The sequence below is a fragment of the Lineus longissimus genome, chromosome 1 (assembly GCF_910592395.1).
Source record: "Lineus longissimus chromosome 1, tnLinLong1.2, whole genome shotgun sequence".
NCBI lineage: Eukaryota > Metazoa > Nemertea > Pilidiophora > Heteronemertea > Lineidae > Lineus > Lineus longissimus.
Window position 1 is genome coordinate 10,038,904 of NC_088308.1, and position 26,431 is coordinate 10,065,334.

At 41.1% G+C, this 26,431-nt stretch overlaps 1 protein-coding gene across 1 annotated transcript; it reads right to left on the reverse strand.

Moving 5' to 3' along the window:
* Positions 1 to 4,122: 4,122 nt before the first annotated feature.
* Positions 4,123 to 24,924, reverse strand: LOC135488088 (uncharacterized). The gene is made up of 3 exons (XM_064772513.1): positions 24,491 to 24,924; positions 8,930 to 9,196; positions 4,123 to 7,888 (listed from the first exon to the last, which is right to left on the reverse strand). Exons 1-3 carry the CDS (start codon positions 24,657 to 24,659, stop codon positions 7,572 to 7,574), a joined length of 753 nt encoding a protein of 250 aa, XP_064628583.1. The 5' UTR covers positions 24,660 to 24,924; the 3' UTR covers positions 4,123 to 7,571.
* Between the last annotated feature and the right edge of the window lie 1,507 nt (positions 24,925 to 26,431).

Below are 26,431 nucleotides of genomic sequence, written 5' to 3' on the forward strand. Positions count from 1 at the left end.
TCCCGCCGAATCTTACTAATATTTTTTCTCTAATCCTTCTCACACACACCAAAGGCAAAGATTTTGGTAGAGTGACTCTGCTTCATAGGGACTACATCCCCTTACACACCAAACATTTTGGTAGAGGGACTCCGCTTCATTGGGACAACATCACCTTACACACCAACAAAATTTCGGTGTAGGAACCAGTCTACTCAAAAAAGACTCAATTACGGTTTTCCGTAATTAGGTGGCTCAGTAACTCTTGGCTCTTGGGCTCTTGGACTCTTGGGCTCTTCGGCTCGTGGCTCTCAGATTAGGCACTCCCTTGGAAGAAGACTGTGTGCATGAGGTGGGCAGTACCTCTTGGCACAGACAAGATGAATGGCTCAGGTTGCTAGTATTGATGACTCAATCTACCAATTGATTCAGTTAATATTACTTGTCATGAATATTTCATTTCCATCTGATCAATATCATAAAATATAGATTATCAATTAACTGCTTCTTAATTACAAAGATCGTCAACGTTGTTGGCATACTGCCAATTTGGCGTTAAACGATACTTTTGATATTTCTTAGCGATTCATTATAAGCGGGGTTTTGAACAGATATTTTCAGTACTGCTAGAAAAAGGAGCAGGTACAGTCGTTGGCGAGTGCGACTTCTTGCCGAATGAATGATGGTGGACGATGTAAGTCGCGTTCGCTGCTGGAAGCCGGGGAAAGAAGTTCGATAAAGGGACGGACCTCTTGGTGAACGGAAGATGGTGGCCGATATTAGTCACATGCTCAGCTAAAAGAAGATGTCGGGCATGGGGTCTTTTGGCGAATAGAAGATAGTTCGTGGATGGTTAGTCGCGTCTGTTGTTAGAAACTAGGGGCGAGATGTTGGACATCGGTGTAAGTCCATCCACTGCTGGAAAACGGGGAAGATGTTGAGGGCCCTCTTGCATGACCGGAAGATGATGGACGTATAAGTCACACGTCCGCTGTTGGGCAATGGAACCTGAGCATGAGGTGTTGGACGGTGTTGGCCACGTCCACTGCTAGATGTTGGGAAATAGGACCTCTTGGCGAGTGGAAGAGTGTGGACGTCTGGTCTAACTTCATGGGTTGACCATAGGCACCACCATTTTGGCTATAACTCCGTTTTCCAGAGAACAGCCTCCAAGATTTTAAATTGGCATTCATTTCATTTTGAAGGAGTTATAGGCCTAATTTGTTTCGAATTTCAAGTCCTGGCCAAAATGGTGGTGCCTATGGTCAAATGTCTTCTGAAACCGTCCCGTCCTCGGCAAGTTGGCAGCTTTCCTTTTCGAGAATTGTTTGTCATCGAAAAACCAGATGGCACTGCGAATAGCGAACTTTTGAAAGTGTTGTTTGAAAGATTCACACATTGAAACAAACAAGCACCTGTACGTTAAGTCGGGATACCCTTGAAAGGAAGTAGCATAGCAACAAGGTAAATTTCCTTTTGATGACTCATTGCAAAACTTCGGGTTACTGCTTGTGAGGGGCGAGTATATGTATGCCAGGGTTATTTTATGGGGGGGGGGGGGGGGGGGGTTGGCGCATCGCCATAACTTTTCTCTGTATCACAGGCTGGAAGGCTCACTGCTTTCACAGGTGGTAGCACAGCCTGACTGCTTCTTTAGGTCAGTGCTATATACAAGTCCATTGGGTCATGTGATCAAGTTGACCAATCCGCTTCGCCAGGTGACCCACCTAGATAGTCAGTCGCCAAGCCGATTGGTCAGTTGTTTCGTGGAAAGAGGGCTTATGAGTGGAGTATTTAACGGAGACTTTAATTCAGAGGATGACAACAGATTTATTCAGCTCAGCGGCCAGCGAGGTTTTTTTTGCAGGTAGGTTCGTACCATGGCGTACATTGACAGCCAATCAGAGCGCAGTAACTTCGCCTGACGTCATCAAGTAAGAAACGCACGTCTTGTTGGTCAGTAAACAAGATTAGCGATGCACGTTGACAAATGGTGCGAGTTCGAATCTCGGAAGGACCCCAAAAAATATGCACTTTTTGTTTTTATTGCTTTTTTTTCATTTACTTAATTAATTTAATAATAAATATCTGGCTGTCAATGTACACAATGGTACGAATCTACCTGTAAAAAACCCTCGCCAGCGGCCATGCTAAAACGACAACACAACATTATACAAATTCCAGTACAACCGATTGTCTCACACTATAGCCGAAGACGGTACGGGTAGGATACCTTATAATAGCATCACGCAACATCAGTTGACTTATAAAATTGGGCAATTAACTGACAAAATTGGACAGTATATATTTGAATTGGTCATTCTATTCGTCAAATTGACCAAGTTATGTTTACAGTTAACCTTTCTGTGACAATATTCCCCGACATTATAATGAGCCATAAAACGTACGACCAATGAACGATAGATATATGCACCCGTATGCAACTCGAATTCGTCGAATCCGAGATACGTGCGGGACATGTCTCGGCAGGCGCAGGCAAACAAGGATGCCGGGACGGCGAGGTGTCGCCAAAACAAGCTGTTTTTCCATTTCGACTACCACTTTAATACATGTAGTCTGGGATCCACTGTCGCTATTACTGCGTCATACTAAAAGGCATACCGTGCTTCAAGACGCTGGATCACGATTTTGAACAGTACTGAACACGCCGGTACTCCAGCTCCCACTCGACAGTCCCATGCAGTGCTAGAATTTGCCCGTTGACTGGCTGAATAACACCGCTAAACAAATGCCTCAACATTTTCCAGGAGACTTTCAAGGCGGCAGCCACCTATGGCAAACTCATGACGCAGATGATGGATCGGCCTCCTCCCAGCCAGATAGAGAAAACATTAAAAAAATACTTCGTCATTGATTGAAGAATCTCTATTCTGACTTGATTACTACATGGCGGATGAATCTCTTCAACGATGTTTAAAAAGATAAGGAAAATGGCTGCCTCGGGAGTTTGACGCTACAATGTAGCTGTTGATTCCGGATTTACCCATTTTCCATCATGTTCATCAACATTAACAATCAGTGCTTTATTCATATTTTGCCTCGGAAGAAAGAAACCGAAATGTTTATGCAATTATTGAATTGGCTACTTTCCCAATTACTTGACATTAGAGATCGTCGAGGTCATATCGGGATAGGCCATACCGCGGAAGTGACAGTCGATGATAATGCGGTAACAATTTTGACACCACGGCTATCTTAAAACTTTAATTGCCCATCGATTACACTACACGTCCTTATTTTGATATCATGTCACATTGCTTTTAAAGTAAATATAACCGACATCGAGAGCAGAAAGATTGTGCCAATGCCCTCTCGTTACTCCATATTCACTATCACCAGAAAATCTAGTTCCTCGGTGATTCAAGATCGAAGAGTCATTCAGATAAACAGTCAGGTCACGGTAAGTTTCCTCTGATCCCACAGGTCTCTCGGGCAATTAACTGGAAGCCATGATCAAACCCATTTTGATTCAGCTACACTCTGATCGATGAGATGCAAAACAATAATAGAACGACGAATAATTAGACGAATAATAGTCTCTGCACATTTACAACAATGTAACCTTCAGACGGCAACATTCTATTGTCTGAGGTCTGAAGTCTTCAGATTGTTCCTTATTGTCACTATATACAGCGTGGCCACCAAAAAACGGACCAGCATATTTCCACCACAGGAGTAATTCCCTGTCGACGAAAACTGAGACCAAGGCGACACGATTCGGTTCAGTAGCTTCAAAGCGAATAACTTGTATTCTGACGGAGTGTGGTAACGTACATGGTATATGGTTCTATAGAGGCAATGACTTTCATTATTCTTTGTTCCCCGGACATTCTATCATGGGACATTTCAAACTTCTACGCGGGACTAGACCTTGCTCCACTTTACTGCTAGTTTGATCGATGTTGACCTGTTTTTCGTATGACTTGTGAATGAAAAACTTGGTCTGTGCATTCTTCGAGTCGGGTGACTTTTAATAGGGGCCGAATATGTAATATTTGTACAGAAACACCAAACACTCCGATTTTGTTTTATACATGTACCTCGACAAGGCCAGCATTTACTGACAAGAAGTTCGACTCCCCTGCTGATGATGACACAAAAACATTAAGAAAACACGACACGTTCTTCATAGTGTTTAATATGCCCGTTGCTCTATTCTAATTTACAACAAATCTACATATATACAACAAATATCAGTTTGTGATTTGGGACATCAGGGACATTATTCTGATCACCCCACTATAAACTTTCCCATCCTGCAAAACTGATGGTTTGCTACAAGTGCGCGACACGCTGCGAAAGATTGGTACCCAGTTTCTACACGCGACCTCTTAGACCAACAGCTGAATACCGAGGCTTTGCGTAGGACATAAATATCTAGATTATATAAAGCATGACACTTCCTATTTCATGGGACTCAAACGCTCTTACCAACATGATCGATGATATCGCAGTGCGGACCACACAGCACGCCCTGCTTTTAAAGTCCTAAAGATATGATAAACGTTCCCCCCCCCCCGCCCCCCTCCCCCTACACAATAACACTGGCAGCTATTTTTCTGCCCTAATATTAACCATAATCAGTCAAGTGATTAACAATTAATTGTTATTTTTACAGATGAGAACGTCGGGATGTCATGTCACCCTTGAGTAATAAAAGGTCGTAAAAGAGATACGTGTATTTCTTTTCATTCCCCAAATGAAAATTGAAAAATGTTCTTCAAATTGTCTCAACATGCATATAATGTATTATTTTGACCCAAACATGTACCACATCAGATGATATCATGTTCCGAAAAAAATGAGTTGCGAATGAAACTACGCTACCTTTCTGACACCTTTTGGGTAGTTTAAGAGTCATAAAACAAAATCCAGAATGTTGGTTACGCCCCTTTGTTTCTTAAGGGACGTGCAAGGTAGCCTCCCGGTGACGCACCTGTAATAAAGTTTTTAGCCGTTTTCCCTTTGTAATGGTGTAATATGCTAATAACTTTTTCCGAGGGAGGAACGCTTTCACAGCCAAATAGACCTATCCTAGCCTGTCAAACCATGACATTTTCGTTGTACGTTATGCACGATATGATTTTTTTACAGCATTTAACCTGCGAATCACATTATTCGCCACGACCGCTTTATAAATGGAGCCTCAAAACCACACAAGTAAGCTATTATGGACTGAAAATTCATCATTTTCTTCATTTTTTTCACACAGTTATTCAGAACTCAAGAAGAAATATATCTTAAATGGAAATTACCATTCAACTGGTATGGTTAGACCACGCATTGATCTAAAACTGAACTATTTTCGTTTAATACAGGTGCGTGACCTCTCACAACAGACATTTGCATCGTACCTAAAAATACACTCAATCAAAGTGTGAGAGTGTCAATGGATTTTTTAGAACTACCCCAAAATCCTGCTACAATGAGAATGACTGAAGGTTTAGGTCCCTTTAATTATTAATTATATACACAAATAAAATGAAATGCAATGTTTACAGATCTTTCAGTTATGACAGAAGTTCCTCTAGAGCATGGGTGACCGCATTAACGATGAAATTCTCTCTAGTTTTAGAGTGATTGCCTCTTGCAGTAACAAATAAAGTTTACCTTAGGCCATGGTGTAGTACGTTTTTCATCAGTTAATTGTCAGAGATGTTGATATACCATTCAGTCAATGGCAATCTCAGTCTTTTCACCAAAAGGGAACCGTTTCTTCAGTATAGGGCCGTTTGGAATAGCTTCAGTTCCCTGAAATATTCATCCTGAATATGATACCAGTACCACGACCTTTGATGATACTGCTTACAAGTAGCTATATGACTTCCTCCCCCGCGAAATATAACCTTTATTACAAGCATGGTATCCCCTGGTCTATGGGGCCCTAATGCAACAAAGTTATCAACAGACAGACTGTGTACATTTAAGGTTTCTCCTCATTCCAAATGTTACAAGAAGGCAGCCAATATTCGCCTCAAGCTGTCCCAAGATTGCAACAACAGGATCAAGTGTATTCGTCTCGATTAGAGTTAGTCAAGTTGGTATCAGATCAAATCCAGTCAAATACTTAAGCCTGGTCTACATAACAAACATTTCTTGGCAAACATCAGCAAAGTTTGTGTTTGGTCGTGTTTGCCACAAAACAGTTTGATATCAATGTGAATGTGTTTCCAAACACCAGCAAACAGTAGCAAACTTCTTTCGAAATAATTTGACATGTTCATTCTTGAAAACATGTTTGCTGATGTTAAGCAAATCTCGCCAATCCTCCCCAACAGGCGGAGAAGCATACTCTGCGTTTGATGATGTAGGTCTACTTGCAGATGTTTAGAGGAGTTTGCTAAAGTGAAGGTGAGGCTTAAGGGACCGTCACAAAATACTATAAAGCCATTGAAGCGAATGTACTTGGGTGAGGGGTTGCCAATTTCAGTGTCCTAACTTAATTTCTTTTCAACAGTGACCTTAGTTTTTATTAGCGCAATATGTACCGCCTACAGAGCACTGTCAGAGATATAGCAAGAACAGCGTCCTACTTTCACTTGCCTTATCACTTTCTTGACCTACATCTTAGGGTTTTTCTAACCATCTCGTATCTAACAAACATATACATGTATAAGGCGAGCTTATACATATATCAGTGAAAGTAATGAAGCAAACATATAACAAAATTTCAGTTCTAAGGAGGGAGGTCTAGTCAGGGCGGAAGAGTAAACATTTTCGCTTAATTGGCATTAAGATATCTTTGAGACGGTCCCTTCGTTACACCAGAAGACAGAAACTTGCAAGGTAACAGCGGAAGCTTTTTTTCTTACTGCTGATCTGAAGTCTGGTAAACCAATGATACAGTCAATCGGTCCTGCAAAACATTTGCAACGACTTCGTTTAGTCAGGAAATAAACAGAAAATGAAGGTGCGTGCAGGAGAAAAATCTGAGTATATACTATATCGAGAATGGCACGCATGCAATAGGCCTACTAGTAACAAACTCTAGGGTAAATTCACGAATAATCAAACAAACGCATGCAATTCAGTCCTTTTGCGGACAGTTGTCGCACTCTGAACAGAAAACCGATACAGCAGTTAATAGCCTACATGACAGAAAACCTTCATCCGAAAGCCAACTTTTTACTGCTAGTGTCACAACCAGAACGAATATTCTAGGAGTAGTTCAACTAGTTTATTCTTGCTCCGTATACCTGGACCAGATTGCTGTGAAAACCCGCACTACACCTCCGACAAATTTCAACTTTAACCAAAAGTCAAAAGCCGTGTTCTTCCTTTCGGTCCTACAGCATAGTGGCCCAGTCGTGTCTCTCATCTCTAACTACTTCGTCCAATAACCAACCCATCGCACGATGTACATACCGTCCTGAAGCACACACATTGTTCGTTAACGGTGAGAAGAAACGCAATGAGATCTCTCGGAAACAACCGTGAAGGATGTAGCAAAAGCTGCGTTCCTTTTCCCTTCATCTGTCATCACAAAGTTACCGGTACTGGGGCTTGCCCAATCTTTGAAAAAAACATCCGAGGTCAACGGTTAAAAGTCTACTCAGAGCATACAATGTAGTCTAGTTTCCCCTAGTCCTTGAAACGAAATCTCTGTACCGTCTCCATCGGTCCATCTCCATCCGTTCCAGCGTGGCGGCGTAGCAGCATTTGTGGAACTCGGCAGCGCGGCGCTCCACGCACCCTTGGAAGTGGTACATGATGTCTTTACCATAAGTGGGATTCCTATTATGCCCATGGAACGGCATGCGTCGGTTGTGAGAACGATTTCGGTTCCGAAGGACGATTCTGGCTGCGTAGAACGATGCCTGGCAGTGGAAGCCTTTATCACCAGATAGAACCCCGAGCATGCAGCAGGACCAGTGTTCCCTTGGCACATCTGAAATGATGAAATGGACGATTTCTTTGTAATTTCAGTTTTTGTATAGGGGTATGCTGTCAATGAAATAGAAATGCAGTTATACACAATGCCGTAGAGCCGTTATCGTGCATGCAACTTTGCTGAAACTTGGAATGTAGTATCTGTATATCTGTCTCTGCAACGGCAACTCGATATTCATATCATTCCGTACGTTTTTACGCAAAAGAAAGTTTTCAAATTCAATTGCAAATTTCAAAGTTTCAACGCATGGCGTAGACCTCTGATGAGTGTGTGTTAGCCAACGAATTTTCAAACTATATTCATATATTCTGGGATTTCTCTGATCAAATACGACGATGACTTATTCGCATCTCCAACGCTCTAGTATTTTTTTCTAAATTCGGGGATTTCTTCAACTTGCCGGATCAATCTTGGAACTCTTCCAAGTATAAGACAAACGACATCGTATGTTCGACGTTACTTAGCAATTCGTCACCCTGTCAAATCGACTATGAAAACTTGACCCAAGAACGTCACCTCGGCATTTGTCAAGTTAAATTACCCCTGCTCCCACTAATCATTACAAATAGCCTTCAGGTCAACTGGACTTCGCATAGTATCGTTATGACCCATGGGTCATGTTGGTCACCTTTCTTTCCATACTTTCAACTTTATCGCCGGATGAAGCGTGAAGATAGCGATCAAGGGACAAAGTGGTTAATTGATAATAGGCCTCGTTATTATATATGCCCTTGGGGTAAGTGGTCAGTGACAGATGACTGAAATGACAGATGACAGTTCACGAATCACGCCATACAAAATCATGGTCAGGAGAACATAATAGCTTGACACTGAACATATCTGCGTAAGGAATAGTAAGCCTAAGTAAACATGTAAATAAGTACACGTTTCATGCACCTTTTAGTCAAAACTTTGACATTTCGGACAAGATTTTACCAAGAATTTCAACAAATCACCGTAATTTGCCGCGTTTTCACCGAAAATCTAAAAAAAAGTGTGATCTAGTTTTAACTAGGACGACTATGCATTCTAACTTACCTCTGAAATACGCCAGTATATTGATACTAGGTGTGGAGACCGCCGATACTGTGTTTGATCGATGCCCATCACTGGCCTCGCTGCCGCTTCCCTCAGTTACATCTTCATCGTCGGATGTCGATAGCAAATGGCTCAATCTGCCCACTAATTCGGTGGCGTCATCACCGCGGTGATGTGTTCGGCTGTGATGGCGGGATTCGGGGATGTGTCTGGCAGGAGTCACAAGGTCTTGATTTTCGAGGTCCTCACTCATACTCATCAAGTAGTCTGGAAAGAAAGAAAACACAGGGATTGTCGTTAAAAATCTAATATAATCAATGATTCCTGTACTAAAAGTTTTTTAAAATGTGGTTATATACATACTCCATGTGAGTATTTCTCAATTCTGCCCTTCCTCGTTCTCATCGGGTATATAATTGGTAGGTTTCGCATGACATGCGAAGTACGAGAATGAAGTACGAATGGTGTGTCATGTCATTAGTTTTTTTTTGGTTTACCTAGCTCGTCCGCTTCCGATTGTTCGGTTTTGTATCATATGGTGTTTCGTATCTTTAAGTTGCCGAGTTTCGCCTATCTCGGCTGAATAATGTCCCGGCTGTCAATGACGTTATTGTTTTTTGCCGTGATACATTTCAGGCTTTAGTAGTTTGTAAGAAGAGCTTTTTGGAAAATCCGAATGTCAGCGCTACGAACTCGGCTTTATCTCCCTTTCAAATACGGCAAAGTATTTTATTATTCATACGAAACATGCGTTAATTGGGTTCTTTGATGCAAAATCCGGCTCAAAATTGAAATACACAAATACTGAAACGTATCCTTAATAAGTCTGCTTTGCCTATGATGACGTCGCTTGAACAAAAACCAATCAGAGGGTCGTAAAAGTGTTTGATTAAAAATACCTGATACATGTCGCAAATACATGTAACAACTCACATGAATATTATTATCAAATATGAACCTATCTAGACGTTTTAAGCCCATTCGATATACATGTCTCGTTCAAGCGAGGCTGAGCGCTTTTGGAGTATCTTTAGGACGAGCGCTACTCCTTGTTCGCCTTCTTAGCAACTGCGTGCCTTAGATTACACATGAAGACTTCGTTGTGTTGGTAACAAACGCTTTCGTATACCGTTCCTTGTTCCTTATTAGGGCTCAATCCAGCAGCAAAGGCCAATAATTCTGGATGAACTATTGCTGATAGCGCATGAGTTCCTACTCTTAAAATAGCAGTTCAAGCGTTATTCTTTACACGTTTCTTCTTGTTTATCAGTGAACGGACGTATTTGGCTTGCAAACATTGTGTAGATCAAGACACTATCATCGAAGCTTCTTAAGATACATAATGTAACTCATCAGAACTGTTAAACGGTGCGCTATCTCTGATCTGTTGTCAGAAGGTAAAACGTATTCTATCTTAAAATATAAATACATTTACCTTCTGACAACAGTTACAACTCGAGATCAAAGGAGCGAAATGTCATATACCAGCTTTTGGCACTTTCAGGGATTGTGTTCTCCTGTCCATAGCAATAAACTAAGAGGGAAAGGCTGTTCTACAACCTTCATGTTCTTCATTATCATACAATGTAGCATAGAAATGTATGCTGGTTAACTATTATCAGTGAAAAACAGATAACGATCTGACTCAAAGTCGACGATATGACTCGATGATATAGATGTACGTCTGCACTCGAATCCACTCCGTCAAAACTTAGACAAAGAACCGAAAAAGGTGATTGTTTTATCTGAATACTTTTTGGCAAAAAATGACAAATTTCGGCGTTTTGGCGAAATAACCTACATGTAATCTTTAACGAACGGTTAAAGAAAGAACATTTTATCAAAACCTGATTAACGTCAGGCGCAGTCTTCATTTAATCATAGTTTTTCCTCACTCGTGCGCTAATAAGCAGGTTAGCTACCCCTATGAACGATGAAGTACGAACAGCGGAGCCGGGTTGTGTTAATTGATTTACGGGACACTTGTAAATCATCTTATATACATTTTTTTCTAGGGGAATCGGGCAAATATTTTTAAGACGTCGCTGATAAAGTGGATTCGCATACTTCGTGCTTCGTCGTTCGTGGCTCTTCGTAAGAGTTGCGAAACCTGTCCCAGGCTGGCGAACGCCGGACACATAAGACCCTTGGCGACTTGGAGTATCAAAACATGATGCTGGTCTATCGCAGATGAACTCCCCAGGAAAGCCTATTACCCACTGGTAAACCGTGAGGGGCCGGGGAGAAGCAAGACTAGTATAATAGGTTTAAATATCGTGTCTAGGACACAAATGCTAACAGCGTCAGCGTCGTTTTCTCTGAGAGTCGAATGCACGACCACAAGATAATTGAGCCCGGCGCTCCACCCATAATGTCACTGATCACTGTTTTGTCCTTTAGTAATAAAGATATGAACAATTCCAAATCGAATTACTCAGCCGGCCCGAAGAAAACAAACAACAAGGATAGGGATGATAAAAGCGTTGTTCGAGTCGGTAAAATAAAAAAAACCAAATAAACAATGGTCTTTGAGAATCTCGAAAAGCTCTCATGGCTTTTCATGTCACTGAAAAACCTCTACGGGTAGGATATTTGTGTTACTTGAGGTTTTTGTGATCAAAAGCTCAACAAACTTTATTTCCAAGATTGTACAGCATTCTTTCTGGGCCCGCTATTTGACGTACCTATCTAACCGAAAGGAGAAACGCTTAAGAGAAAACGCGGTAAGCGTTTCTATCCCATGAATGGCAAGCATTTTCCTTCAAATTCTTTTGGTTAAGGTGTGTGGGGGGAAGAACAACAGGAGTAGAAACAAATCCGTCCTGTAACTATTTTAATGTATTACAAAACAAATACCGAGGGAGATTTACCTATCGATTAAGATAGTTTAGTCACAAGCAAGCAAAATTACTCGCACCTGTTGCTGATACCTGTTGTCGAATTCCTGGAACGAATCTCGTTCTCTTTAAAGGAACAAGAGGAGATTCCAGGGCCAGAAGGTTGCCATACCTGACCCAGGTGTAACGCAGCTTCCAGATGTTACGCTAGTTAGCCTTGCAAGAAATGTAAGAGATTTCTGATGTTTTCCAGGTTTTAACGATCGAATACCATCGGAATGGCAACTGTGGCGAATATTTGTAATATTTAGCCGAAAATACGTAGAATGTAGAATATTTTAAGATGAGGACCCTTGCACTTAACGTGAGGTTCCCCTGGAAAGCTGCAAACAGCTCTTGAATGTTTCCCAATATAGATGGATATGCCGAGGAAAGAAATGTTACCGTCCGGAATGTTGAAAGTGAACAATGAAGTATGAACTCCCTGAAAAACACAATGTAGGGCTGCCAAAATATTGTTTCATCTTGTCAAAAAGGTTTTTGTTCCCAAGGCTTTCTGTAGGCCTATCCATCTTTTGCCATATTGAAAAAAAAATGGAAAGGAACTTGCGAATTCAACGTGTCTCCTAGCATCATGACCAGAAGTGGTCATCGGTACATTGTACATGCAGTTGTTGGGTCCATTTTATCACCACCTCATTAGAGCTGTACGCGGGGTGGTTGACGAAATGCACCCTCCCCCAGGCTCACTGAAATTTATTTCCCCAGTATGCAAGAATATCGCCTGGATGTGGTATAGAATTGACACCGAACTGAAGGTATTGGATCTCTTATATCATGGATCGAAATGGTTACGGTTGTCTCACCAAAACTTACGAAGTCAAAACGAGGCTAATGTATAATTCATTTGATAAAAAGTTAAACAGAAGTGTTTCATAATGTATGAAAAAATCAACATCAGGTGAAATAACAAATGTACGTTACTTTTCAAATGCATGATATATCTGCCTACTTTTACGCTATTTGTGATTGACAGGTATTGTGATTGACAAGCAAAATCGTCCTTATTTGTAATTGAGCGTGATATTGACGAACAAGCATAGTCAACAGCTTTAAAAGTACGATGTTTAATAAGACAATTATCAAGCTTAAACGAAGATAAGACACGCACTGTTATTGAATTAGTTTTTTTCAAACTACTTGCTTCTGTTTACCACGAATTTCACCCCAGAATTCCAGGGTCGGACACATCAGTGTAACACCTGAGTGTCACTCATTCAGGAGAGATACCGATGCACAACGTCGATAGATAGGCACGAATCAACTTCTGCTATATTGTATAGTAATGCTTTAGAACCTTGCTAGTTCGGTACTTGTGAGAGGAAAACTTAGTACGAATCAAACCTCCTGAACCCACTCCTCGAAAGCTTTCTAAAGACTTTTAATTCTACGGGATGGGTGTGAAGCTTGTAAGGTGTAGGGAACAAAGGGCCAGTAACCCCCGAAAGAACAAAACCATGCCATGGAAGAATCCATTATCGAAAGAGATGCACAGCAATTAAGCGGAATGGGAATCGGCGAATTGGTAATAGGTGAGTGCGCAATAGGCGAAATGGAAGTAGGCGAGTGAGGCAGAATGGCAATCCGGGGAGTTGTCGATAGACGAGTTTACAACAGGCCAGGCGAAATCTGTGTGGGGATTCGGACAGTCAGGAAGTCACTGTCCACTATGGTTACAACAACTCTACAGCAGACGACAATACAGCAGACGCTACAGCAGACGACAGATTTGAAAACTCCGGCAGATTTATCTATGGCACTCGAAGTGGATTTGCTAGTAGACATTTCTCGATGATAACTTAAAGACATCTGTTAGTAGGTTTATATTGATGAAGCTGTCTTGAATAAGTAGAAAAAGCAGTACTTTTATAGACCAATGCCTAATTCAGGGTACAAAATACGCTTATTTTTCCCATTTCTGCCTAAATTGTGAAGATTATTGCTTGTGCTGTGTTGTGTAGCATATGCACCATAGTAGGAAGATATGATAACAAGCACTTTTCGCTGAAAGTGTTCTATAAAGTGTCTTTAAAAACTGAAATGAAAGAAGGCAGACTGTTTGCTATGGTTACCTGTGTCACTGTCTTGACTGTACAAGTGCAACCATAGCGGACAGTCATGGCAGAGCATGGACCATAGTGGACATTGACTTGCTGACACTGTTCGAATCCCCCACACTGGAAATGGGAATACATGTAGTTGAAATGGGAATACACCAATTAGTTACTGGTAATAATCCATTTTCAAGTTGTTCATGTAATTTTACAAAGTTGACCTCCCGTTTGGCTTCGCAAACATGCATTTCATATGAAACTACCTGTATGCAACTGCTGTACTTTCACTGTATTGAACATGAGAACTAAAATTGTCACTGAAAGTACCAAAGCTCCTTTTTTCTTCTGAAATAGAACAACCCTTATAGTTATTGGTTTTTGCATAGTTCCATATTTGATAGCGTACTCTTTTTATGGCCCACCCGGTTTATAGATGCTGTCAGTACCATTTTCCGAGAACTTTCGATTATGTCTCGGGTTTTAAGTGGGATTCTGTGTGGAAAAAAGAAAACATCATCGTTGTGGAGCACGGTTGCGTGTTACTGTTGACGGGTCTGAATCTCAAAAGTGTGGATTCGGACACCAGTCTGGTTCCCACTTTGTCCATCACAGGTCGCACTTATATGTATGCGATGTCACAGCCCTTCGAAACCCAGAGTGCCTCTCTGTCGTGACAAGATATGTGACAGACGCAGTAAAGCGCTTTGAGACAGACTCCGGTTAATGGAAAGCACTTAACAATGAGTGAATGTCAGGGATTGATCACAGCATACACGATAATGACGTGCACTTCCTGTAGCTTATGAACAATTATTGAAATAAATACCTAACGATTTCGATTACATGATCAACAGCGGAGAATCTTTGTTGAAACGAAACGTGTAAGAATGACACGTACTCGTATAAATCGCACATTAAACCCCTCATATAGCAAAACTTACTTTCTTTTGGTTTATATTATCACTTCCACGTGGTGTTTATGTTTTCTGTTAAGAATTCCTTAGGATATAATGAGAATATACCTTTACTCATTAGCCAATCGGTTTGCAATGGACATTATGTTGTTTCTTACTATTAACTGCAATGATTTCCACATGGTGAAAGTATTTAGGAACTGCGATGAATGAAGGAAGTGGAATTCCATTCCATCTTGACCTGCAATGTTTTGGTACAATATTCCAAAACACCTTGGTAACAAAACAATGTTTATAAATCACTGCCTCATTTTCGTGGTAGCGGGTATGGTTAGGCAACCATACCATACGCACTGCATGTACATTGTATGTTCTAATTGCTTTGACTTCGTTGCGAGAGCTAAGGTAATATACGATGCAGCCATCAAGATGTAGGATACATCCTAGTCCTAGATTCGTCAATATCGGAGATAACAAGTCAGTTTGATTTGTATTTCTTCGAAAACTGACTTAAATGGTCCATTAGGCCGTGGTAGCAAAAAAGTCACGTTGTCAATTGTCATGCTTCGCAGGTTACGCTGCACTCAAGTGCATTTCCGAAGTGCCAGTAACGTGACTATGGACTATACGTGACCTCTATGCAAACTCGCCCTGAAACGACCTGCTGGAAATAATCGAGGCTTGCTAGAAAGGACCTCTTTCATATGCCTCATCATTCACCTTAAAAACCACCGTTTTTATGATCTAGGTACTTGTACTACAACTTCTAGGCATGCAATCCAGCAACACGTCGAGCGACGGCAAGCAAAAAAACAATGACAAGCGTAGGTTGGCAGTGATAGGACCCCTGCTCAACCAGGCACCCAAGGTCATTTGCTTCGGCAGAAAAGAATGTTCCAGGGTAAACCTTACAAGGTAACACAGGTGTGAAAGCAAGACATGATGTTACTAAAGCTATTCGTGTTATGATTGGTATTTGCTTGATCCAGGGTGAAAGAAAAGCTAATGATAATTAGACCAGGCTCCCGTCTTTTTCGACGAATAGTAGAAAGCGATAAGGAACGATATAATGCATGTGATTGGCCAAGGATAATGCTTTCTTACCTATTTTCTTACTTAAAAGCACCACGACAAGTGATTTCAGCTATAAAGCGCTCATTGGGGGGGGGGGGGGCAAGTATAGTGACTCAGTCTGTAATCGAACCGACGGCCTCTCGATGATTAGGCCGCACTGACTCAGATGTAATTGAACCCACGGCCTCTGGATGATCAGACCGAAGTTCTTGCCTGCACCACCGCTGTACTGGGTAAGTCGGAGTAATTCTAGCCCCTAACCACCACTGCCCCACTGAGAAAACCTATAATGCGCAGGGCTGATCTCGAAACTCGAAACAAGGTTACAAGAGATGATCTCTGACAGAGCTATCAGAGAACTTCGAGCCGGTAATTCTATCAATTTTCTTAGTTTCTAGCCCCACGGAAAATAACGAATGTGCGGGGGACGCAGGACGACCTGCTGAAGGCAACAGCCCGATTCTTGACAGCCACTGAAATAGGAATTTGATACTGTCGCCGAACGCTAGTGAAAGAATACTTAAAAAATAGCATCGCAAAGCGAACATTATTCCTCAGCTCATAAATGGTGTGGGTGGTAATGGTGATGTTGGAAGTGTCGTTACTGTTGTATGGCACTGTTAGCATAGGCCATTCTGGATTAGGTTCCGATGAGGAGATGTTAGCAATAATTACAACAACTGAGATTTACCGATGTGAATGAGATATTGGTAACGATTACAACTGCCGAAAATGGCATTCATGAGCATGATGATGTTGCACTTTTGATCCCCTGGTGGCAAAGTAAACAACCAGACCAACCGAAGTTCACTGCCGGAGGTCACCAGGTTTCAAGAGGGACTGGTCGCTGTTTTGTGAATTGTCCACGGCAGAGGATGATTGACACTGCCTTTGAGCCAAAAGAGCTTGTGATTAACTTTTGTCTCGGATGAACTTAAGTCACCTTCTAGCCATAGGTACTTTAAGCCATTCCAATTCACCTCAAACTCTTGTAAACTTGCTATATATTTTTTCTGAAGAAGAGATTAAGTTATCTGATATTAAAATACTTTTTGTTGATTTATCTGTCGTAAAGCCATTATAGGAAATGTTACCATTAAAAAATTGCTACCTCTTCGTCCGAGAATGCCTTAGAAAGAACTTAAAGAGGTATACAATGTGCCTAGATACTCGGAAATACCCCGTGGCATGATCTGGTCATTAACAATAAAGAATATACCAGTTGTCAAAGTTGTCAGAGCCAAAAATAAACTCATTTTATAGCATTTTTTTCTATTTTGTTGCACGAGACGATGCATTTATCAGCCATAAAGGAAGTAATTATTCTCTCATTGAATACTTAATAAATTCTCGGTCTATGAGATCATTTTGTTAAAGGAGCATATGAAAAAGCGGTACCGGTAATGTATTCCGGATGATGACGGCCCGCTTTGGCTAGGGATTCAAGATTACGGATCAGTGCAGCGCCGAACAGTCCATTTCGGAGTTTCTAATATTCCATGATTCATAAACGAAGTGACGCACTATACTTAACGGACGGGTCTGATAACTTAAATAAATGTCTTTCTCGGAATTCCAACCGGAAATTCTAAAAAGAAACCGTTTTCGATTGGCTGATTAGAACCACTAGCTTGAGTAGTCAAAAACCACCGGAAAGCGTAGGCCAGAGAAATAGGCTCCGATCCGCTGCGGAGGGATGGGCTTGTCGATCTGCGGAAAGCGGTTCATCTCCCAACTGCCGCACCAAGAGACCAAGTGTCGTTTTAGGGCCCGGGACGTCAGCAAGGCAACATGAAAACAAACGGCCGATTGCTCTCGCCGTTAACTTTTGATTATTTAGTTGTACAAACAATTATTTTTGCATTTTTATCGAAATAAGGGATCACTGTTTTGAAAAAAAACTCTCTGTTAAACCAGTACGACTCAGGTTAAACCGCCCTCAATATTTAATGTCAGACGTGCATCTATGCTACAGGGTCATTTTATGCTACAACTGAGAGATGAAAAGCTCTGATTATTTCACAAGCTTTTCAAAAATGTAAGTCAATCGCAAAAACAAATTTCAGATTGAAAGTCTAAGACAATTTTAAAGTTTGCCAACCCATCCGCTGAGTATGTGTAACTGTGTTTTTATTTTTGAATGTTGATGCTCAAAATTGGACAATTCTGAATACTGATTCCAGGGGTGTAGCTAGCTTTTTGGGCTTGGAGACACCTTTTGAATTTTTTGGGCCAAAATCATGGTCAAAAACACATTTATGGTGACTCCACCCCAGCCCCCCCCCCCCCCCGCTAGCTACGCCCCTGGAATCACTGACTAGGGTGAGATTGGCTACGACAGTACTTCCCCTGCGTACCTTAGTCAATTGGAGTATTGTCAAGTCCGATGTAACAGTTAAAATGTCCACTCTGAAAACAGTGTCCTACCATGGTGACGGGTTAGCGTAAATTTCTGTAGAGACCCCAAGTCTTCAAAGATTAAAGGCGCATAAGATAATCATTTGTCCCCGGACACCTTATACTTCGGATTAAATCTCGTACCACACCACAGGAGTTCGTGTACTTTTTTCCTTTTGCCAACCTCATTAGTATTCAGGCCAACTTTCCAAGTAAACCCAAAAACGACTTCCGTAAACAGTTTAAAATGAGGTCGTTAGTACTACAAGCAATACTGGTATCATAAATTGATGTTATGTCAGTAATGCAAAAAGGACTTCCGGTTGTGCCTATCGTGCGGCGGTGTAAACATAGGTATTTTCATTCATGCATTAGCTTTGTGTATCAATGGGTGTTTGTATGAGTTTATCTCTCTTAAGGCTTGAGCTCACCTACTACTCTTTAATTGTGTCAAATGAAAATCATCCGATCCTTGACCTAAACGGGAACGATAATATACACTTAATGGGTCATGTTATCAGCAGACCAATATCGTACCATATAATTCAAATAGATCTTCACAAATCTCGGCCAATTTGCATGACGAAATGGTGAACATAAATCTTAATTTGTCAAGACAAGTGGCCTCAAAGATTGCTTGGTGTATACAGTTGATTGATCCGTTGACCCTTTACCTCAATAATCTTCACAGGAATCTTTACGTCGACCACTCGAAAACTGACTGTCACCTTGTATTGCTCCCATTGAATGTGGTAACCGTATGGTATAAGAAGTATGCCACAACAAACAGACAAGGTGTAAAAGAGGTATTTGGTCAATCTTGAACGAAAGTTGTAACACTGCCAATGCGAATCAGTGGGAAACACCTACACTGGACCACTCGACATCATCAGATATAAATACTTTACGCAGATATCCTATATGTAAAACGACTATACGACAAGGGGCTACGATATCGGTTGGCTAAATAATTTTACCAAAGAATCAGTGGTCTGGAAAAAAATGACACCTCCTGGCATTTTTTAACTTTGTCTTAGTTCCTTGTTTTTCTCACCACAAAATAAATATGATACATAGACTACAGAAATCCCTCAATGTTAACAGAAATACCAAAGCGGGTGCAAAATATGTTTACAATAGATTCAACTGTCCATGAGTTTAGGGCCCTTTCTGGGGGCCACTCGATATTAGGATGATGCCGAGAGAAGAATCAATATGGTTGGATCGTTTACCCTCAAACACAGTGGCCTATGTATGGTACAAATGTACGACACACTGTATTAAGTAGAGAAACTGGTGAAAGTCTTTTAAGACTTGGCCGACCCCGCAACATCGAGCGACAGGGATTAAAACTACGAATAATCACCTCAAATTCCAATGTACTAGTTGGATTTCTTTGAAATTTGGTTTATATTGGTCTTCACCTAATAACCAAACATATTTTTTTCATTTCAGTAACCATGGTAACGAAACAAAAATGTGTATGCATTTGTGTACATTGACGTAGTGTATTGAATGACCTCAAATTGACCATTGGACTTCGCTGAGGAATTTTTTTTATTTCTGCATTAAGAATGCTGAACCCCCCTAAAATCCTGATTGGTTTTGATGCAAGGATCAGTAAAAATCAACCTTCAAAGAAATCCGACCAGTAATTTGCCCTCCAGAGCCCCAAATGATGCGGACATTTATGAATGGACATTTATGGACATTAATGGACATTCATGAATGGACGTATACAGATAGATTTATTATGAAATGAAAACAAAATCCGTCCTCTTTCTACAAAGTTTTATCCATATGCGTATAAAAATCCGTGATAAGTCGCCGTTGTCAACCTCATTTGGTAAGAGGACTTAACAGTCCCAAGGTAAGGAAGCGCGCTATTTTTGCTGTTTTAATTCGAAGGCAATAAGCCGCGGGGAATGAAATTTTGATCTATCGGCGAAATAAAAAGATTATTTTTGATGGGCGAAAATAATTGGCTTCATGCCTAAATCCGACGTTTGTCATGAATAAAAAATCGCCTAATTTGGCTTGTGGCCAAGGTTGTTTCGTTGTTTATGGCTATGTCTTGTACTATCAATAGTGACATGTGTTATCATGAATGACAAGAGATTAACGGTCAGGTAATAAAATATGACCGTTATGGTCGAAGCGTTATATCTTTGGTAGTAACACGTCTTCCAAGTAGGTCATTACAGCCTGACGTGAGCGATTCGGTCCAAATATTGAGGGGATTTATTGCTGGAATAGATATCGATTTAGGTACCATTCTCGTTCGATTGGAATTACATAACGACCTCCGCTATTTGATGTGCAATTATCTTAGTAAGAAGGTAGAAATGTCACACTTTCAAACTAGGTCATAACTGGGATTGGTCCTAATAACTGATAAGGCGACCCAAGCTCCAAACCACACAAGGAAATGCTCCAATCCCCAGGACATGTAATGGAGAATGTCAACACTATCTTGAAGCTAAAAAACGGACAATCTTGGTCTAAACAGATGCTGTCTCTGGCACAAACAGTTAGTATACAACGTACGATCTCAAAACATGCTTTCATTAGACGACGTAATGAGGTCCTGGAAGTAGGGACAGTTAAAACAGAACATGTAAATGTAAATAAGAAAGGAAACTTATCAGTTGATGACAAAAAATGTTTAAAGACAACCACAGTATGCTAAATGTGTCGACCCTGACCTCTCCCTCACCCCCCCCCCCCCCCCACCCCCATCCCAAGACGAACAAAGTTCGTTTTTTGGCTTGCTCCCGAAACCTACATTTATATCGCAGCCTTCTCGTGTCTAATGCATATCTCACAAGGAATGCGCAGGCACCGATTTTTTGTTCTATTGGTGTTATTGTTTGATAAACCGACTCGAATTAATGTTCCCTTTGAAAAAAGTAAGCCGAGATGTATAGGGGGTCCAGGTATATACGCGTTGCGCTACGGGACACCCTGTATTTTCTGGTAATATCGTAAACAGCTGATATCAAGATGACGAAGTGTTTCCTCATGATTATTATTCTGTTTGAATCGCCCACTTGAGGTGGGTTATTCAATGATTGTTCCGGTCTCACCCCACCTACAAGATGCTTGACCCAGAATGAATTGAATGGGTTTGCAGGATCCAGTCAGTACCTGTGAGGATAAGTGTTTGCGCCACAAAGAAAAACGTATGAATCACGTTGGGTCAGGGTGTTGCGCACTTATGTGGTAGATTTATGATCATGCAGCGAAACTCTTCATTATCATCAAGTTAATTAAGTTACTAAGAATACAATGTAGAATAAATAAAATTATTTCTTAAAGGTTTACCATAATAAAGAATAAATATGATGTATTCTTTTTAATTTCAGAACCATCAGTGTATAATTTACATGTACATACACCATTAACGATTTACCAGACATAGATCTGATATAAGGATATGGTTTGTCCTAATAGAGTAACCAACCTAAAGCTCTAAGGTATCGGAAGTGCACACGGCCGAGTTCATTCGTAAAAATGTTTAAAAACACAGAAGTTATTGCAAACCTCTTCCTCGGAGAATGAAACGGCGTTAATAGGGAGTTTTCGCAAAGCCCCCAAAACGCCTAAGCGAACGCCTGTCCGATTGTTCGCCATCGTGATTATGAACTCGAACAATTGGATAGGCGTTCGCGTTGGCGTTTCGGGTCTTTGCGAAAACTCCCTATGTTGGCCTTTAGGATACATGAACGTGAATTAACTGAAGTAATATGCTTTATATCTAAATTATGCCGTTGAAGGCGACCAATCCAGCAACCTTTGATTTCGCTATTAAGGCCTCGCGCGAATTCAAAGCAGTCCGTCCATCAGTTCCGGACCAGGCCATTCAAGGTGTTATTGCAGTGTTGGTGAACAATGTGCCGCTTTCGTAATGGAAGACTATGACAAAACACTCTAATTTATTCTAAAAGATCAAAAATCTATATCAAGCTGCTAACATGTACATGTATTAGCGTAAAGAAGGCTCGCGGACGTGACGAACCTCCGGTTTCCTCTTTGTGGTTTGTCGAAGATATGATTGGATCGAATTGAAGAAATAATTTTTGTAACACAACCATTCAGATAATTACGATCAAATATGAACCTTTTCAAAAAATCGAATGGCTGTTGGATGAAAGGGGCGATAATTTCCTCTGCAACCGCGTGGCAGGCCAACAACAGAAAGTAGATTTTAAATTAACGGCGAGCCTATGTCATAAACATTTTAAGAAAACCCACTACTTCCGCGATCGTGAATGCGGTATCTGGCAAGCTTTTCCGACCCCCAGCTGCGTTTTTTTCTACTCTAATAAAGAAATGTTATGGCAAACAAACTCGCATTCAAATTCTCTACGCCTCGGTATGTCAAGCATTCAATTTTTTCAATAAGAAGGTTCGAATATCAACTTATTTTTATCGTAACGTGCGGTCTGGTAGGTCAACCACGACACCACAATCATCAAACGGGTGACAAAATCCATTGTCGACAATTTTTTTTCACCAAAAAATATGATTGGGCCAATCGAGGTAACACCCTATGCTATTCATGAGCAATTTTTAGTGCACATGTACCAATTTGTTGGGAATGCGGTGCCGAGAACGCACGCTCATGGCTTTTATTTATTTAATTACTTCTCACTGTTCAAACTGAACCAACGAAGCTTTTGCATTGCAATTCCGCGAGCGCTGTAAGATTGAGGCAAAATCGCATTCAACGAACGCCTACCCTTATTTTATGCTTTACTGCACCCAACCGGAACTCGACCAACAAAAGCTCTTGCTTTTGCGATGTCGCTTGCGCTATGCGATTCGAGCAAAGCCGCATACAGTGGAAGCTTGGCAGGCCGAATTCATACACCAACACACGGCCGATGGTCGAAAATATAAATGCGGGAGATTCATCTGATCGCGATTTTGTTTGTGATGAACTGCGGACGAACATGCAGTAGAGGTGTGCCGGGTGAAGTTGCAAACGCATGCGAAAATGCTTTGTTGTTTCATGCCGCACTGCATGGACCCAATGCACTTCACAACGCATGCGTTTTTTGCATTGTCTACAATGGATGCGGCGTCAGATAATAATACACTGCCGCATGAACCTATTGCACATGCGACATTGCTTTGTTATTTCATGCGGCGCAAGTTGCACCCAAGATCGGCCAGGCCCTTCCCACTAAATGTCAACTCATTTCGTCAGCCGAGGCGGACAAGTGGCACCCGGCCAACGAATGCTAAAATCGCATGACGTTATATCACGTTAATTTTACAACGCATGTGATTTTAACTGTAGTATTTAGACTGACACAAGGAACGTTTTTATTTTGTCAGATGGCTTATTTTAAGACTGGTGTTTACGTGATTATTTATATCAAATATACAGACCATATATAATTTCATTATTTTGATGTGACTCTACAAATTCGAAAGTGTCGCCGAGGATCCTAAATTTCATAGCTTCCTGAATTTCATAGCGTTTGAAACACGTGATTTTCGCAATGTATCCCAGGTCACATCCCGTGCCTGTGGTCATGGCCATTAACCGGGCACCGAGAAGAAATATTATGAGAAATTAGACATTAAATCGTTTAATCAAAGTACATGTACATGTGTATAGAGCCCGAAATTATTGCTCGTCTAACTAAAGATATCTTAAGTACCGTATCGAAATAGTTCAAGTTATCTCTCTCGTTAGCCACATATCAAAATACCTTAAACTACTAGTATACATGTACATCTATCGTGAGCCGAGCATCTGCTGGCGTGAAATGAAGTGGTGGGCATTGTTAGATTATGACAACGAATGATAGATAACTTCAAATAACACTGTATTAAAATTGGTAGGAGTTATTATCAAGTTTCAGTTTTTCATTAAAAAAAGTTGGCAAAATCTCACTTATGTCATAATAATGATGATAACACGTAATGGAACAGGGAGATAAGATAAACTACACATAAATTATAGTATTATAGCGCAATTAAAATGGCGTTCTCAAAGGTTTTGCCATTTTAAAAAGGATGTTAAAAATGTATCCCCGAACATCATTGCATCACCTTCGAGGAAACTGACTTTATGAAAAGAAGCACTCTCAGTTGATTCTAAACTCTCATAAACCTTCCCAAAGGGAAATAATCCAAAAATAGAAGTTTAAAATTACATTTAACAAATCTGAAAGTTATACCATGTCGAGAAATGAAAGAATTGTGACTTACCGTCAAAATGTTCATATCGGACCTGTCGTGCCTGTCCGACTGGTCTGGCCTGTCTTGTCTGTCCGCTTGGTAACGTTGCGTCCACTACCGCTGTCCCCAACAAGACCACAGCTAAACCAATTGCGGAAGCAAGTAAGTTTGTTGAAGGAACGTTCATTTTGTTGCACATGCTTGCAATCAGCTGATCGTTACACACTAAGGAATGTTATGCAAACTATCTATGTCAGGTAGCACTTCACTGCGAGCGAGCGAGATAAAAACTGACCGTGAGTGGTAACTCCTCTCCTTTTATTCTCTCAATAGCGTCCGACTTCGTGGATAGGCAACAACAAACAAAACCAACAACGAAATTCCCACTTCCTGGCATGGTTCAGATTGCGCGGATAGTAAAATGAGAATGTGGGGTGATTCGCTGACCAATCACCTCACTGGAATGGGGCCACGGGGTTTCCTGACAGCTCGTTGTAAGATCTCTGCCAGGAATGTTCCTCCATTATTTATTGTGGCACGTGGAGTTGGGAGAAAGAACAGGTTATCTTCTATTGCATTGTTTGACGTTTTGGCAGCTCACCTCACATTCCTGACAATTCCAGGACCCATCAATCATCTTGAAAAGCGAGGAGCCGTTTTCCACTCCAATAATGTGCAACAATGTTGTTTATTCCATACCATTTGCTCTGATAGTCTCTAACTATGTATATTTAATGGGCTGTAAAATAAGTTAATGAATTGGTTACCATTAAAAGGTATGCCAAACTACCTCTTTCAGACAAAAACGTCCCCCCCCCCGCCCGAATGCTACTGACTTACACGTAATGATTAGAATAATAAAAGTAAGTAAAGTATTATTGGGAAATGAAAAAGAAGTGTCATGGACGAAGTCACTAGACCAAAACATACTTGGTGCCCAACTGTAGTTGCACGCAAAAACACACACAAGCAATGACGTTGTCCATAAGCCCAACTGCTGAAGTAACATTTCATTTACTGATATCGGCTGTGGGCGCCGTCAATTCGACGCACAACGCCGATAGATCGACATGTTTACTGCTACTAGTAGGCATCAAAAAGTTTCGACACCCATATTGAGGACATCTGACTGAGTGTAAAAAAGGTCTTGCACGCGCAGAAAGACATATTTTAAAACTTCCTTTGTCTTTTTGGGCCTGGTTTCTCAAAGACTCCTAAGCTTTTGTCTTAAGTCATAATATTCTGTCTAAGCCAAGTCAAAAACTTCAGTGCGAATCTCAAAGCATCTTAAGACAAATTATTAAGCTGTTTTTCTAAAACGACTTCAGTCAGGCAAAACGTGCAGAGCTGGCCGTTTCAACCAGCCTCCGATAGTTCCATTAAGACTTCGGGAGTTTCCGTGAGATAACGATGATTGCCGAGTACGTTTCCAAGGAACTCTTCAACTGGTCGCCAACGAAGGAGACAGGAACAAGCTTCCAACAGTGGGCGTGGCACATTTTTGTGTTTACTCTGCGACGGCTCTGGCGGGATTTAACGCTGGGCATGGGTAATTTAAAGTTTAAAGTTAAATAATGACTTTTTCCTTATTGACAAGCATGTCGGCGTCCTATATGAACTTGTATTATTTTCATTATTTATTATTATGTCACTTGTTCTACGCCCACTACTAACAGAGTTGTCACTATTCAGCCGTTTTGTGGGAGATTATTGACACATCAACCACACCAGTAAGTTGTCTTTCTTCGCATGTCAGTCAACGCAGTTACTCAGGATGCAAACTCCTGGGGGGGGGGGGGGGGAGGGGGGGTCATCTCACACTAGTCCATCACTAAGTGATCTTGTCTCTTTTTTTTCTCTTTGGGATATTTTCCTCAATATGACCGACTCACCAAACATCACCCCACCATTTAACAAGGACAATTGGTTATGCCCTTATTTATCACAGCAGGGTCATGTTGGGTTCCTAGT

Coding starts and splice junctions, on each gene's coding strand:
- LOC135488088 (XM_064772513.1), bottom strand. CDS start 24,659: ATGTGCAACAAAATGAACGTTCCTTCAACAAACTTACTTGCTTCCGCA. Junction 9,197..24,490: donor CCGATATGAACATTTTGACG/GTAAGTCACAAT, acceptor CTTTCTTTCCAG/ACTACTTGATGAGTATGAGT. Junction 7,889..8,929: donor TATACTGGCGTATTTCAGAG/GTAAGTTAGAAT, acceptor TCATCATTTCAG/ATGTGCCAAGGGAACACTGG.